Source organism: Mytilus edulis, chromosome 13 (assembly GCF_963676685.1).
Source record: "Mytilus edulis chromosome 13, xbMytEdul2.2, whole genome shotgun sequence".
Lineage (NCBI taxonomy): Eukaryota > Metazoa > Mollusca > Bivalvia > Mytilida > Mytilidae > Mytilus > Mytilus edulis.
Window position 1 is genome coordinate 20,963,205 of NC_092356.1, and position 15,596 is coordinate 20,978,800.

Sequence of the window (15,596 nt, forward strand, 5' to 3'; positions counted from 1 at the left end):
AGTGTTTCCTACTTTTATAAACGATATTCCTCTTTGGCTATTCACCACAATGTTCATATTTATTTTGTTAATGAAGCACTGTTAATCTATAATTTCATACAACATTAACCTTTCAATTAAAGACCTTGCACGGTTCATAACTTTATAATTTAGTATTGTCAAAGACGTGTTTATCATTTTTTTTCTGTTTTTTCAAAATTCATTTCAGTTTCATCTTTGGCCCATTCTTGAACTTCTCCACTTACAAAACATCCATAAACAACAATTCCCAGCAGGCATACTCCCGCACATACATAAAACATGTGTCTCCACTCCTCAGCTGTATCCTAACAAAACAATAATTGTCAATGTTACATCTAGTATGTTGATGAATAGTACACATGAATAATTATTTATAAACATTCATTATAGAATTTCTTAGAGTTAAAACTATTTCTTTCTGGTCATGCACTGCAAATCCAAAATCCTTTGAAATAAGCATCGGGTTATTCCTCACTTCTTACCAACAAGCTGTTTATAAAACAAATGATACGAAAGACAAAATGATCGCAAAATTGAGGGTAGCACAACCATTCTTCTCTCGCGTTTATCTTATTTTATATGTATACCGTTGCATTAGTAGGGGTAAATGCATAATCCACGAAAGTCATGTTGAAATTCTTATTGCATATTACTAGTATGGTGTTTATGGTTGGCTAACCCGAAAAAACAGTTGATATTCTCCTAGCAAACCTTTTTAATAGTCAGAAGGCTGTTACGGCTTTGTATCTCGAAACGATAATACCAATTCTTAAATAGGTGCCAAGTTTGAATTCAACTGTAAACGTATTACTTATTTGTTTCGAAAATGTTGTAATAGAATACCCCCCCCCCTTTTCCTCCTCGAATATTAGCATATATAGTTACAAGCTGTGCAGATAATATAGATTAGTTGAGAGCAAAACAATGTTCGATAATAAAAGTACTTTTTACAGAAAATATCTACAATGAAAAATGTGGTTTTTAATTCAAACAATTGCAAAAATACTACATTCACCGTAAGAACACCGCTCGTGGCGTGATGTGTTTGTCTCGACCTTGCTTGTTGGGAATATTTCGTGCTGATGGTCAGTTGTTCACCTTGGAATACTCTGCCTTCCTCTTCTAGTACCACAGCTTCTTCAACCAGTCAGCACTTTATTAATCGTCGTGACTATAACAGTTTCCTGGAAACGGCCACTAAAGGTAACGAGCCAGTTACGGCTATTTATCTAGCACCGATTATAGAATTGACAAAAACACCAGTACTTACTTGCAGCCTACTTCCTTATCGTAATTAATCATGCATACGTGTAAATATATTACTTACATTTGGTGTTAACATACTTGTTACAATTGGTGCCACCATACCAGGAACAATAGCTAGCGTATTGGTCAACCCAAGTAAGGTGCCCGCATACCTAAAAGACCATATGAATTATCAGTATAACAATGTTAATTTGTGGAAGCACAGGAATTCAAACCATTATATGTTTTCTTAAACGGTAGCGTTTGCAGTCATTTTGTATTAGCAAATGTACCTCCATATATATTAGAGAGCGATAACTTCAAATCTTTTTTATATATGCGTTAAGCTCGAAACACAATTTATTTACTTACTTTTGTCCTATATCGATATTGTTAACAAGACATCCAGCATTGTGGAAACCATTAAACAAAAATGCTAAAGATAATAGGACCACAATTTCACGATCTTCGCATGATGTGAAACCAGTTCCGATAAGGAATAGACCACTTCCAACAAAACCTGATAAAATAACGCAAACATTAGAATTACAGAATCCAGTCAGTTTGATTATATCCCTTTAAAGGTTGTGAAGGATTGAAAAATAAAAAAAGACGAAATGGGCGGATAGACAAACAACGCTTGACCATAACACGTTCGTTTCGTAGTTACAGCACTGCTTAATAAAACATACGGTCATACCTCATGTCGATATTATGTGGTTTTATATGTTAGCATTGCGAAAGGTCATACATGTTCAGACTAAAAATTATGTATTTACTCAATCTGTTGGATGTGTATTGAATGATACTTTACCCTAGGAGTACTCTTGAACCGGCACTTTGCGTCTTTTGTTCATTGTATTTGTTTGTTTGTGCTGTGTTTGTTTTTGGTGCTTCGATGTTTTTCTGATCATTTAAGCCACTTCCAACTTATTATTACAGTTTTTTTTACATTCTGCTGTTACACAACTGTTCTTAGTTGAGTGTTCACAAACATGTTTAACCCCGCCACATTATATACATATATACCTGTTCCAAGTCATAGGTCTGGAATTCATTGGTTCTCGTTGGTTGCTGTCTGTCATTTGTTTCGTTCATGTATTTATCATTGTCGTTGGATCGCTCATTTGATTGGTTTCCCATTATGTCATGCCTCTTTAGTTCACTTTACGGTATGGTATATGCTCATGTTTATAGGCCGAACAGTTCCGTAAATCAGTTTCATATGGACTCTTTTTTTATGGAAAGAATCTACTTTTAAAAGTTTTATCAATAAAATAAGTCTTGATTTGTTAAGGTTTTTCGGTCGGATACAATACTTCTCTGACATCAGTTTAACATCATTTAGCTTTATCAGCAGTTTAAAGGCTGTTTCTTGAATCGTACATATCATAACTGGTTTGTTTTTATAGATCATTTAAGCCATTTCATATTCATATAAAAGCAGAAGATACCAAAATAGCGGTTTGGAAACTAATATAGAAGAGTCGAAAAAGGACCCATTTGAAGATTGCACTAACACAAGTCCAATAAAACAATAAAAACACTTAATTAAGAGTGAACAGTATAAACACCAGAAACGCCATAGAGGACACTGGTACTCAGATGCTCCTTTCAGTTAGCAGCTTTTACTTCTCTAATTTCCGCGCCTGTCGTTTACATTTTAATCTGGCAATATTCTCTGGTGACATCAATTAAGATATAATAACTGTTGAACATTTTTAAATGTCTTTTGCCTAGTCCTTATATAGCAAAATGTGTTTTGAAGTGTTATGCCGCTTTTAACTTTTATTATATAGTTATGATTTATATAATAACTTTGTACCTAGACAGGAACATAAGCGTCTTATAACTGTAGTCGAAATTATACTTTTTTTACGCAGGAAGTCTACTAATTGGCTTATCAAAAATCCAGTTAGAACTTGACAGGCAAAAGGCAATGACGATACAGCTCCATTCTGGAACCGCGCTGAAGTACGTCCATTATTCATAGTTCATTATTCATTATTTAATAATGAATAATGAAATAGTTCACTATTCACTATTCAATATTGAAAAATGAATAATGAATAATGAAATGGTTTATGTTTCATTATTCAAATTGAAGCGGTGAATAGTGAAAAAAATATAAAAAAAATTGACTGTGACACTATAGCTATATTTTGATTCGAAATGACCATAAGACGGTTTACGGAGGACCTAAAAGCCACAATATGCATCAAAATGAGGAAATATAAAAAAGAAGATGTGGTATGATTGCCAATGAGACAAATATCCAGAAAGACCACAATGACACAGACATTAACAACTATAGCTCACCGTACAGCTTTCAACAATGAGCAAAGCACATACCGCATAGTCAGCTATTAAAGGTTCCGCAACGAATATTAGAAGACCTAAATACCAAAATACGCGTAAAAAAAAAGGAAATAGCCAATTTTAAATAATGAAATGGATATTTTGAATAATGGAATGGAGTGCGGCGACCCTTTAGCCCCTAATTATAGATAAATCTTATATCTCATTCGAAAGCTGATTACAAGAGCAACAAAATGTATATAGTCAATATGTTCCGCAACGAATATTAGAAGACCTAAATGCCAAAATACGCGTGAAAATTAAGAGATAGCCAATTTTGAATAATGAAATGGATATTTTGAATAATGGAATGACCTGCGGCGACCCTTTAGCCCCTAATTATAGATAAACCTTATACCTCATTCGAAAGCTGATTACAAGAGCAACAAAATGTATATAGTCAATATGTTCCGCAACGAATATTAGAACACCTAAATGCCAAAATACGCGTGAAAATTAAAAGATAGCCAATTTTAAATAATGAAATGGATATTTTGAATAATGGAATGAACTGCGGCGACCCTTTAGCCCCTAATTACAGATAAACCTTATACCTCATTCGAAAGCTGATTACAAGAGGAACAAAATGTATATAGTCAATATGTTCCACAACGAATATTAGAAGACCTAAACGCCAAAATACGCATGAAAATTAAGAAATAGCCAATTTTGAATAATGAAATGGATATTTTGAATAATGGAATGGACTGCGGCGACCCTTTAGCCCCTAATTATAGATAAACCTTATACCTCATTCGAAAGCTGATTACAAAAGGAACAACATGCTTATAGTCAATATGTTCCGCAACGAATATTAGAAGACGTAAATGCCAAAATACGTGTGAAAATTAAGAAATAGCCAATTTTGAATAATGAAATGGATATTTTGAATAATGGAATGGACTGCGGCGACCCTTTAACCCCTAATTATAGATAAATCTTATACCTCATTCGAAAGCTGATTACAAGACGAACAAAATGTATATAGTCAATATGTTCCGCAACGAATATTAGAAGACCTAAATGCCGAAATACGCGTGAAAATTAACAGATAGCCAATTTTGAATAATGAAATGGATATTTGAATAATGGAATGAACTGCGGCGACCCTTTAACCCCTAATTATAGATAAATCTTATACCTCATTCGAAAGCTGATTACAAGAGGAACAAAATGTATATAGTCAATATGTTCCGCACAGAATTTTAGAAGACCTAATTGCCAAAATACGCGTGAAAATTAAGAAAAAGTCAATTTTGAATAATGAAATGGATATTTTGAATAATGGAATGAACTGCGGCGACCCTTTAGCCCCTAATTACAGATAAACCTTATACCTCATTCGAAAGCTGATTACAAGAGGAACAAAATGTATATAGTCAATATGTTCCGCAACGAATATTAGAAGACCTAAACGCCAAAATACGCATGAAAATTAAGAAATAGCCAATTTTGAATAATGAAATGGATATTTTGAATAATGGAATGGAGTGCGGCGACCCTTTAGCCCCTAATTATAGATAAACCTGATACCTCATTCGAAAGCTGATTACAAGAGGAACAAAATGTATATAGTCAATATGTTTCACAACGAATATTAGAAGACTTAATTGCCAAAATACGCGTGAAAATTAAGAAAAAGTCAATTTTGAATAATGAAATGGATATTTTGAATAATGGAATGGACTGCGGCGACCCTTTAGCCCCTAATTATAGATAAACCTTATACCTCATTCGAAAGCTGATTACAAAAGGAACAACATGCTTATAGTCAATATGTTCCGCAACGAATATTAGAAGACCTAAATGCCAAAATACGTGTGAAAATTAAGAAATAGCCAATTTTGAATAATGAAATGGATATTTTGAATAATGGAATGGACTGCGGCGACCCTTTAGCCCCTATTATAGATAAACCTTATAACTCATTCGAAAGCTGATTACAAGACAAACAAAATGTATATAGTCAATATGTTCCGCACCGAATATTAGAAGACCTAAATGTCGAAATACGCGTGAAAATTAAGAGATAGCCAATTTTGAATAATGAAATGGATATTTGAATAATGGAATGAACTGCGGCGACCCTTTAACCCCTAATTATAGATAAATCTTATACCTCATTCGAAAGCTGATTACAAGAGGAACAAAATGTATATAGTCAATATGTTCCGCAACGAATATTAGAAGACCTGATTGCCAAAATACGCGTGAAAATTAAAAAAAAGTCAATTTTGAATAATGAAATGGATATTTTGAATAATGGAATGGACTGCGGCGACCCTTTAGCCCCTAATTATAGATAAATCTTATACCTCATTCGAAAGCTGATTACAAAAGGAACAAAATGCATATAGTCAATATGTTCCGCAACGAATATTAGAAGACCTAATTGCCAAAATACGCGTAAAAAAATTAAGAAAAAGTCAATTTTGAATACTGAAATGGATATTTTGAATAATGGAATGGACTGGCAGGACCTTTCAACCCCTAATCTAATTACAGATATATATTATACCTCAATCGAAAGCTTATCAATAGTGAAACAAATTGTATATAGTCAATATGTTCCGCAACGCATATTAAAGGAGTAACGAAGGACTCAAATATCGAAATACGCGTGAACATTGAGAAAAAGCCAATTGTTAATAATGGAAAGGACTGGCAGGACCCTTCAGTCCCTAATTACAGATATATATTATACCTCAATCGAAAGCTTATTAATAGTGAAACAAAATGTATATAGTCAATATGTTCCGCAGCGCATATTAGAGGAGTAACGAAGGACTTAAATATCGAAATACGTGTGAACATTGAGAAATAGCCAATTTTGAATAATGAAATGGACATTTTGAATAATGGAATGGACTGGCAGGACCCTTCAGCCACTAATTACAAATATATATTATACCTCGATCGAAAGCTTATTTATAGAGGAACAAAACGTTGATAGTCAATATGTTCCGCAACGCATATTAGAGGAGTAACGAAGGACTTAAATATCGAAATACGCGTGAACATTGAGAAACAGCCAATTTTGAATAATGAAATGGAAATTTTGAATAATGGAATGGACTGGCAGGACCCTTCAGCTCCTAATTACAAATATATATTATCCCTCGATCGAAAGCTTATTAATAGAGGAACAAAATGTATATAGTCAATATGTTCCGCCATATTAGAGGAGTAACGAATGACTTTAATATCGAAACACCTGTCAACATTGAGAAACAGCCAATTTTGAATAATGAAATGGAAATTTTGAATAATGGAATAGACTTTCAGGACCCTTCAGTCCCTAATTATAGATATATATTATACCTCAATCGAAAGCTTATAAAGAAAGGAACAAACGGTATATAGTCAATATGTTCCGTAATGCATATTAGAGGAGAAATGAAGGACTTAAATATCGAAATACGCGTGAGCATTGAGAAATAACCAAATTTGAATAATGAAATGGAAATTTTGAATAATGGAATGGACTGGCAGGACCCTTCAGCCCTAATTACAGATATATATTATACCTCGATCGAAAGCTTATTAATAGAGGAACAAAAGGTATATAGTCAATATGTTCAGCAACACATATAAGAGGAGTAACGACGGGCTTAAAAATCGAAATACACCTGAACATTGAGAAATAGCCAATTTTGAATAATGAAATGGATATCTTGAATAATGGAATTGACTGGCAGGACCCTTCAACCCCTAATTCCAGATATATATTATACCTCAATCGAAAGCTTATTAAAAGACGAACAATAGGTATATAGTCAATATAATCCGCAACGCATATTAGAGGAGTAACGAAGGACTTAAAGATCGAATTACGCGTGAACATTGAGAAATAGCCAATTTTGAATAATGAAATGGATATTTTGAATAATGGAATGGACTGGCAGGACCCTTCAACCCGTAATCCAATTACATATATATATTATACCTCAATCGAAAGCTTATTAATAGTGAAACAAAATGTATATACTAGTCAATATGTTCCGCAACGCATATTAGAGGAGTAACGAAGGACTCAAATATCGAAATACGCGTGAACATTGAGAAAAAGCCAATTTTTAATAATGGAAAGGACTGGCAGGACCCTTCAGCCCCTAATTACAGATTTATATTATACCTCAATCGAAAGCTTATCAAAAGAGGAACAAAATGTATCAAGTCAATATGTTCCACAACGCATATTAGAGGAGTAACGAAGGACTTAAATATCGAAATACGTGTGAACATTGAGAAATAGCCAATTTTGAATAATGAAATGGACATTTTGAATAATGGAATGGACTGGCAGGACCCTTCAGCCACTAATTACAAATATATATTATACCTCGATCGAAAGCTTATTTATAGAGGAACAAAACGTTGATAGTCAATATGTTCCGCAACGCATATTAGAGGAGTAACGAAGGACTTAAATATCGAAATACGCGTCAACAATGAGAAACAGCCAATTTTGAATAATGAAATGGAAATTTTGAATAATGGAATGGACTGGCAGGACCCTTCAGCTCCTAATTACAAATATATATTATACCTCGATCGAAAGCTTATAAATAGAGGAACAAAATGTATATAGTCAATATGTTCTGCCATATTAGAGGAGTAACGAATGACTTAAATATCAAAATACGCGTGAGCATTGAGAAATAGCCAAATTTGAATAACGAAATGGAAATTTTGAATAATGGAATGGACTGGCAGGACCCTTCAGGCCCTAATTACAGATATATATTATACCTCGATCGAAAGCTATTAATAGAGGAACAAAATGTATATAGTCAAAATGTTCCACAACGCATATTAGAGGAGTAACGAAGGACTTAAATATCGAACTACGCGTGAACATCGAGAAATAGCCAATTTTGAATAATGAAATGGATATTTTGAATAATGGAATGGACTGCTATGACCCTTCAGCCCCTAATAACAGATATATATTATACCTCAATCGAAAGCTTATCAAAAGAGGAACAAAATGTATATAGTCAATATGTTCCGCAACGGATTTTACAGGAGTAACAAAGGACTTAAATCTCGAAATACGCGTGAACATTGAGAAATAACTTATTTTGAATAATGGAATGGACTGCTGCAACCCTTCAGTCCCTAATCAAGGCAAAATTTATACACTACATTAAAGCTTATTGATGGAGGAATAAACTGAGTATAAACGATGTGTGCCGCAATGACCATTAGAGTGTTTACGGAGGATCAAATGCCAAAATACGCGTGAAAATTAAGAAATAGCCAATTTTGAATAATGAAATAGATATTTTGAATAATGGAATGCATGGAATGCTGTGACCCTTACCCCTGAATTATAGATAAACCTTACACCTCATTAGAAAGCTTATTACAAGAGGAACAAAATGTATATAGTCAACATGTTCCTCAACACATATTAGAGGAGTAACGAAGGACCTAAATATTAAAATACGCTTGAACATTAAGAAATAGCTTATTTTGAATAATGGAGTGGACTGCTGCAACCATTCAGTCCCTAATCAAGACATTCTTTGTGGAAGAAAGAAACACACACACACATACACACACACACACACACACACAAACAAGAGTGCACACGCTGAAATGTCTCGCCTTCTTTACTAATCATTGATATTATTTTGATAGTCTTAAATATAAAGCTTAATTACAACTGTCATATAAACTCAACATAAAGCAAGAAAATGAAACATTGATCAATTAACCATGAAAATAAGGTAACGGTCAGATGAACCATGCCAGGCAGACATGTACATCTAACAATTCTTCTATACAACAAATATAGTTGACCTATTGCTTATAAATTAAGAAAAACCGACCAAAACACAAACACATAGCACTTAGCAATGAACCGTGAATATGAGGTCAAGGTCAAATAAAACCTGCGCGAATGACATAATTTTATTATAGATAAGTATGTAGATAATTTTCATACACCAAATATAGTAGACCTAATGCATATAGTATTAGAAAATAGACCAAAACTCAAAAACTTAACTTTGACCACTGAACTATGAAAATGAGGTCAGGGTCAGATGACACATGTCAGTTAGACATGTACACCTTACAACCATTCCATACACTAAATATAGTAGACCTAGGACTATTGCATATAGTATTAGAAAAATAGACCAAAACTCAAAAACTAACTTTGACCACTGAACCATGAAAATTAGGTCAAGGTCAGATGACACCTGTCAGCTAGACATGTACACCTAATAATCATTCCATACACCAAATATAGTAGACCTATTGCATATAGTATAAGAAAAACAGACCAAAACACAAAAAACTTAACTATAACCACTGTACCATGAAAATGAGGTCAAGGTCAGATGACACCTGCCAGTTTGACATGTACACCTTACAGTCCTTCCATACACGAAATATACTATACCTATTGCTTATAGTATCTGAGATATAGACTTGAATACCCAAACTTAATCTTGTTCAATGATCCATGAAATAAGATCAAGGTCAAGTGAAAACTGTCTGACGGACATGAGGACCTTGCAAGGTATGCACATACCAAATATAGTTATCTTATTACTAATAATAAGAGAGAATTTAACATTACAAAAAATCTTAACTTTTTTCAAGTAGTCACTGAACCATGAAAATGAGGTCAATGACATTGGACATATGGCTGACGGAAAGTTCGTAACATTAGGCATCTATATATAAAGTTTGAAGCATCCAGGTTTTCTACCTTCTAAAATATTTAGCTTTTAAAAAGTAATCTAACACCGCCGCCGCCGCCGCCGGATCACTATCCCTATGTCGAGCTTTCTGCAACAAAAGTTGCAGGCTCGACAATAAAAATTCACAAATAGAAAAAACACAATGGATTTTACGATTACAAATATGTCTGATCAGAGATAGAATACGGCGCAAGAGGTATAAATTCTGAAAAAAAAAGTGGACGCTGCTAAGGCCAATCGAGAACAGCGCTGCAATGATGAGGAAATTCTCAAATGGCAAGGAGTAGGGCCGGACTCAACATGGATTGTCAATGACATTAAAGATGTTGACACGAAGTAAAAGTCTGCAAAATTATAACCTTGTGCTCGAAAGGGGAAACTATTCGCACATGGGAAGGTGAGAGATTAAACAAGCAGCTTTCTACCGTCGTGGCAAAGAGAGAGACCGATGGAGCTGTGCAATTTTTGAGCTATGGGATTAAAAAATCCAGACACACCGGGTACGTTTCACGATTTTCTTATTTTTCATAAGGATGTAGGATCGAGAGTGTAAGGATATGTTTTGTAGGCCCCAAAACTGTGTCTGAAAACCAGTGAACTGGGGATGGTGATTTTGGGGTGACCTAAATTGATTTTTTTATTGTTAGGATAACTAGAACACACCCGCGAAATCGCGGGCATTCAGAGCGTAGTTTAAAGTATGTAAAGTGTTGTTTGAAGAATTTTGTGAAATATTGAATGACTGGAGAATTTCAGCAAAAATATCATAAATTATAGGTTATTGGGGACAGGAAAATGTTTTTTTTAATCCCTCCTCCTTTATTTCCAAAATTCCCAATTTGTGGTTTTCTATCAATTTCAATATGAATATACATTTAGTATGTTATGAACATTTAAGTAAGGAGCCTGTAATTCAGTGGTTGTCGTTTGTTTATGTGTTACATATTTGTTTTTCGTTCATTTTTTGTACATAAATAAGGCCGCTAGTTTTCTCGTTTGAATTGTTTTACATTGTCATTTCGGTGCCTTTTAAAGCTGAGTATGCGGTATGGTATTTACTCGTTGTTGAAGGCCGTACGATGACCTATAGTTGTTAATTTCTGTGTCATTTTGTTCTCTTGTGGAGAGTTGTCAACATGGCAATCATACCAGATCTTCTTTTTTTTTTTGTAATCAATGAACTTTGTAAAAGATTTAATGACTGGAGAATTTCAGAAAAGGTATCAAAAGTACACATAAATAATTTTAGCACTTATCTGTATCTATCATATAAATAAAGTGTATTTACTTTCAATTCTAAGTTTTCTAATCGATCCATATGGTGGTCATTAATATAGTATACAGACCCTATCTATTCAATAAACTCTTTGACCACCGTGGATAGTTAACTTCAAAATGATGGCAGATAGAATTCTGAAAATACACTTTATTCGTAGTATATGTAGTATATGTTCAAAGTATACAGAAAAACGCAAACCGGAAGTATAGTCTGACTTAAAATTTTGTCCAATGACGGGACAATATCCGGATGCCCTTTTTCTCGTTTTTCTCCCAAAATAACTCAATCTGAATAATCATATGAATGGATGACAAATGCGACTATGCACTGTACCTATAGGACACAGAGGCGTTTTGATTAATTTATTGTGGAAAGAAGAGAATCGACACCCAAAATGAGGTCTTCTCGTTTAATAGTATAGAAGACATGAATCCAATAGTGAACATGGAGTTAGTAGTTGAAAACGTCAAAGCCCTGAGAGGTATAGCCAAAATGAACCACCTTCGAGGGTATTCCCGGTTGAGGAAAGATCAGTTGGTTGAGAAGTGATAGAAACGAAGACAAATCTTAAATTTCATCGTCGTCCCAAACCCCACACGAGGAAGGAGATTATCACCCAGACAAAACAACTTGGGTTTAAAGGGGTTAGATCGACTGCTAAAGAAGGTGCAGGAAAAGATTTGGGAAGATAGGAAAGCCATTGGGGATAACATTGAGGTACATTCGCCGAAGAAAGCCTTTAAAGATGTATTTACTACCTGCAATATGACCCCATCATGGCATGGATGTGCAGACCTCCCTTGAGGTCTCTCGGGTGTCGCGTTGGGAACTTATAGAATATGGGCATTGTAAGGGGCAAACCAATGTGATCATGCACTGTACCTTTGAAAAGATTAATCCAACAGGTAAGGCGGATGATGAGAACGAGAGATACTTTCACTCTGGAAACTAGATTTTCACCGCGGCCACGGACTTGGTTGAAACCCTTGAGGAGATAGATGAAAAGATCGTAGAAAAGGTTGCCCGGTGGACCTCTGATAAAACTAGGGAAATGGTGAATACTTCCTCGGTGTAGTGGGGTGTGTATCCCTTCTCGAATGTACCTTTCTTTTTGGTGATTCGGAAAATTGCGGTGGTTTAATGGGAGGTATGCTGCCGTAAAGGTTCCAATACAACTTGTTTTCATGCTCCTTATGACTTGCGGCAACAGGGGCCATCTTGATAGCGGTGCTTGGTGGTATTGCACTGGCGATCAAGATCGTCCAGGACATCGATATAGGTGCGTGTGGAGTTGGCTGAAAAGTTTTTGAACATTTTCTCTTTCATGGTGCGGTTTCAACGTTTGACAATACTCGACTTATCTTCGTTCCCGGTGGAGTAGAGATCGATACCATGCTTTTGAAGCAGCTGATTTACATGTGTGTTGCCTTTGTCTGTACATAGCTTCTTTGGCACACCGCTTGGAAGGCATCCCGCACCATCACCGGGGTACACCCTTCCTGTTCATTGAGTGGTATCAGTCAGTCATATTTCGAGAAGACATCGATAATGCTCAGGATAAATTTATTTCCCTTGATGTCCCTAGAGAAGTCACTCATATCAACGAGGTCGGCCACCTAGGTCTCATCCACACCACCCATCGCTACACGTTTATGAAACTAACGTCGAACTGGTTTGTGCAACTCCTTAGCTAGCTCATCGGTCCAGCGAACAGTTTTTTAACACCCAGACCGAATCGAACTTTGGTACCGATGATTGGTCCGTTGATACTGCAGTCCAAGCGTTCGTGTGTGGTACAGTTGGGAATGGTGTTAAGCGAGGCTAGCATAGCTTGTCACAGATGGTGTTGCTTGCGGTTGCATCCTTGTGCTGGGCATAACAAAGATCGTGGTGATATTTGGTCAACTTGAATAATGGGTTTTGACCAAGCTTTTGGGTGCCATCGGGAAGTAGTCGCTTTCTAAGTCTAGTCCCTCGCCCGGTGAAGTTGTGTCTGGGTACATGCATTTCCATGGGTAATCGGTTGATTAGTATGTTCATGAACCCTGTACCGGTTGTAGCAACGAACTGAGACTTCTTGGCATCGCACACCTTGCAGTTGCCAACCTTTCTCCATCGCCCGTTGCTGGTCATTACCTCGCTTGTGTTAACTGTGTACGTCTTTCTATGACTTTCACGCAGAAAATCATCTCTATGTTATTTTAATAAATGAACGTTGAAGACATTTCCTACAGTGCCAACGCCCCCACGAGGAGTAATCACTACCTCCTACTTCAGCGATCGATAAGACGGTTGATCATTGGGAAATCGGACTGTGGTAAGACAACGCTGCTGAACAACCTATTCCAGCGTGATGGATGGCTCCGACTACAATCGATTGTACGTCTACGGATAATCGCTTCACCAACCTATCTACCAAATGTTGGAGCAAGCGCTGGAAAAAAGCTTCCTGAAAGAAGATATCGAGACCTCCCACAGTGCAAGGGCAAGTCGCCCTACTCGTTGATCAATGTGGTCAACACTTTATCACCACCACGACACCGAAGTGGTATCGAGACTTTTTTTCGATCAAGGGAGCGATGTACCAAACCCCCGAGAACTTGATCCCAACCGTAAGAACCTCATGGTGAACCTCATGGTGTTCGACGACTTGATGCTGAGAAAACAGAACACGTGTGAAGACAACGTCGATTGTTTCTACCTGTGCCAGAACTACTTCACACTGCCCCGCCAGTCGATCCGGGAGAATGCCAACTTCCCCTGGCTCTTTCAGCAAAATGCTAAGAATATCGACCACATCCGACGCGATCACTGCAACGATCTCACCAAGGAACAGTACAGTTTGACGCTCTGTCTAAGCATTGCTGGTCCAAGCCCTATGGATTTGTAACCATCGATTTTACAAGCACCAAGGCAAATGGAAAATATGCAAATTAAATGAGTTCTTTGAGGTATAAGATAATATAAATAGATAATATCTGGACACAGAGGAACCCCAGCCCTGCAAGTTCGAATGGCCCTGCAAATGCAATTTTGAGTGGGTTCCATGTTGAAAATGCAGTTGCGTGATCCTTCGACCGATCTAAAGCGGTGGAGGTGATTTCAATGCATAGAATTCCATCATTATGGTAAGGTGTAGCGATTTTCTCAACCCCAATGCCCTGCCAAGACGCTTTGAGGCCACCAGTGCACATACCCATGACACTTGAATCTTTCGAAGACAAGGGATCCGTATCAGCTGTGTAACACTTTCATGCGCAACTCATTGATTAGGGGCGTTCACACCAACGCTTAGGGGCGTTCAACAGCATTCGATCCTATTAGATAAATGACATTTACCAAGATTATCGACCCTAAGCAGCGTGAGGCACTTGTCAGGGAGTTGCAAGACACCAAACGGAAGATTCAAGCCAGTAATATGCAGCATCGCCTCTACAAGATTGAACTTAGCCGGGACCTTTACAAGGTGTTCAAGCCTGTGGTTGAGTCTTAGCGAGAGGCAGCTTCACAGATCACCAAAAAGATCGCAGACCTTCCTGCAACAGTGCCAGTACTCCCTCCTCCACCGCCCAAGTTTGCCGACCCACTACTAATTGCACCACCTACAGAAACCGTCCTTGGAGCTCGAGCACAGCAGCTTTGCAGCTCAGTATGACTACTTCCGCCGACCACACCTTTTGATTGCGATCTGAAAACGATGGTATCTTCATCAGAAGCTGACCAGTTACTTTTGACGGCGATAATTTGTTCATGGATAGTGTAAAGTACAAAGGAACCCTTGGCCTCTGGGAAGTTATGGTGAAAAAGAAACCAGAATCGTTCGAGCACGACGACCCTGACGACAATGCAGAGATCCTGAAAAGTTCCGGTGATATGTATAAAGGCAATTCCATCTTTTCAAGAACCCCGAAGACGTTAATAATTACAAGTGGAAGGGAATCGTGTCCCACATCTACCAGAAGTATAAGTTTGGC

General features: G+C 36.7%; 1 protein-coding gene across 1 annotated transcript in view; it reads right to left on the reverse strand.

The window, feature by feature from the left end:
• The window catches only part of LOC139500173 (sialin-like), a 31,085-nt gene continuing 15,489 nt past the window's right edge, over positions 1-15,596 (reverse strand). The window contains exons 7-10 of the mRNA XM_071288912.1: positions 3,092-3,224; positions 1,639-1,786; positions 1,349-1,439; positions 1-326 (exon numbers count right to left, since the gene is read on the reverse strand). Of these exons, the coding sequence (XP_071145013.1) occupies positions 174-326; positions 1,349-1,439; positions 1,639-1,786; positions 3,092-3,224 (525 nt within the window). The 3' untranslated portion in view covers positions 1-173. The remainder of the gene's footprint in view (positions 327-1,348; positions 1,440-1,638; positions 1,787-3,091; positions 3,225-15,596) is intronic.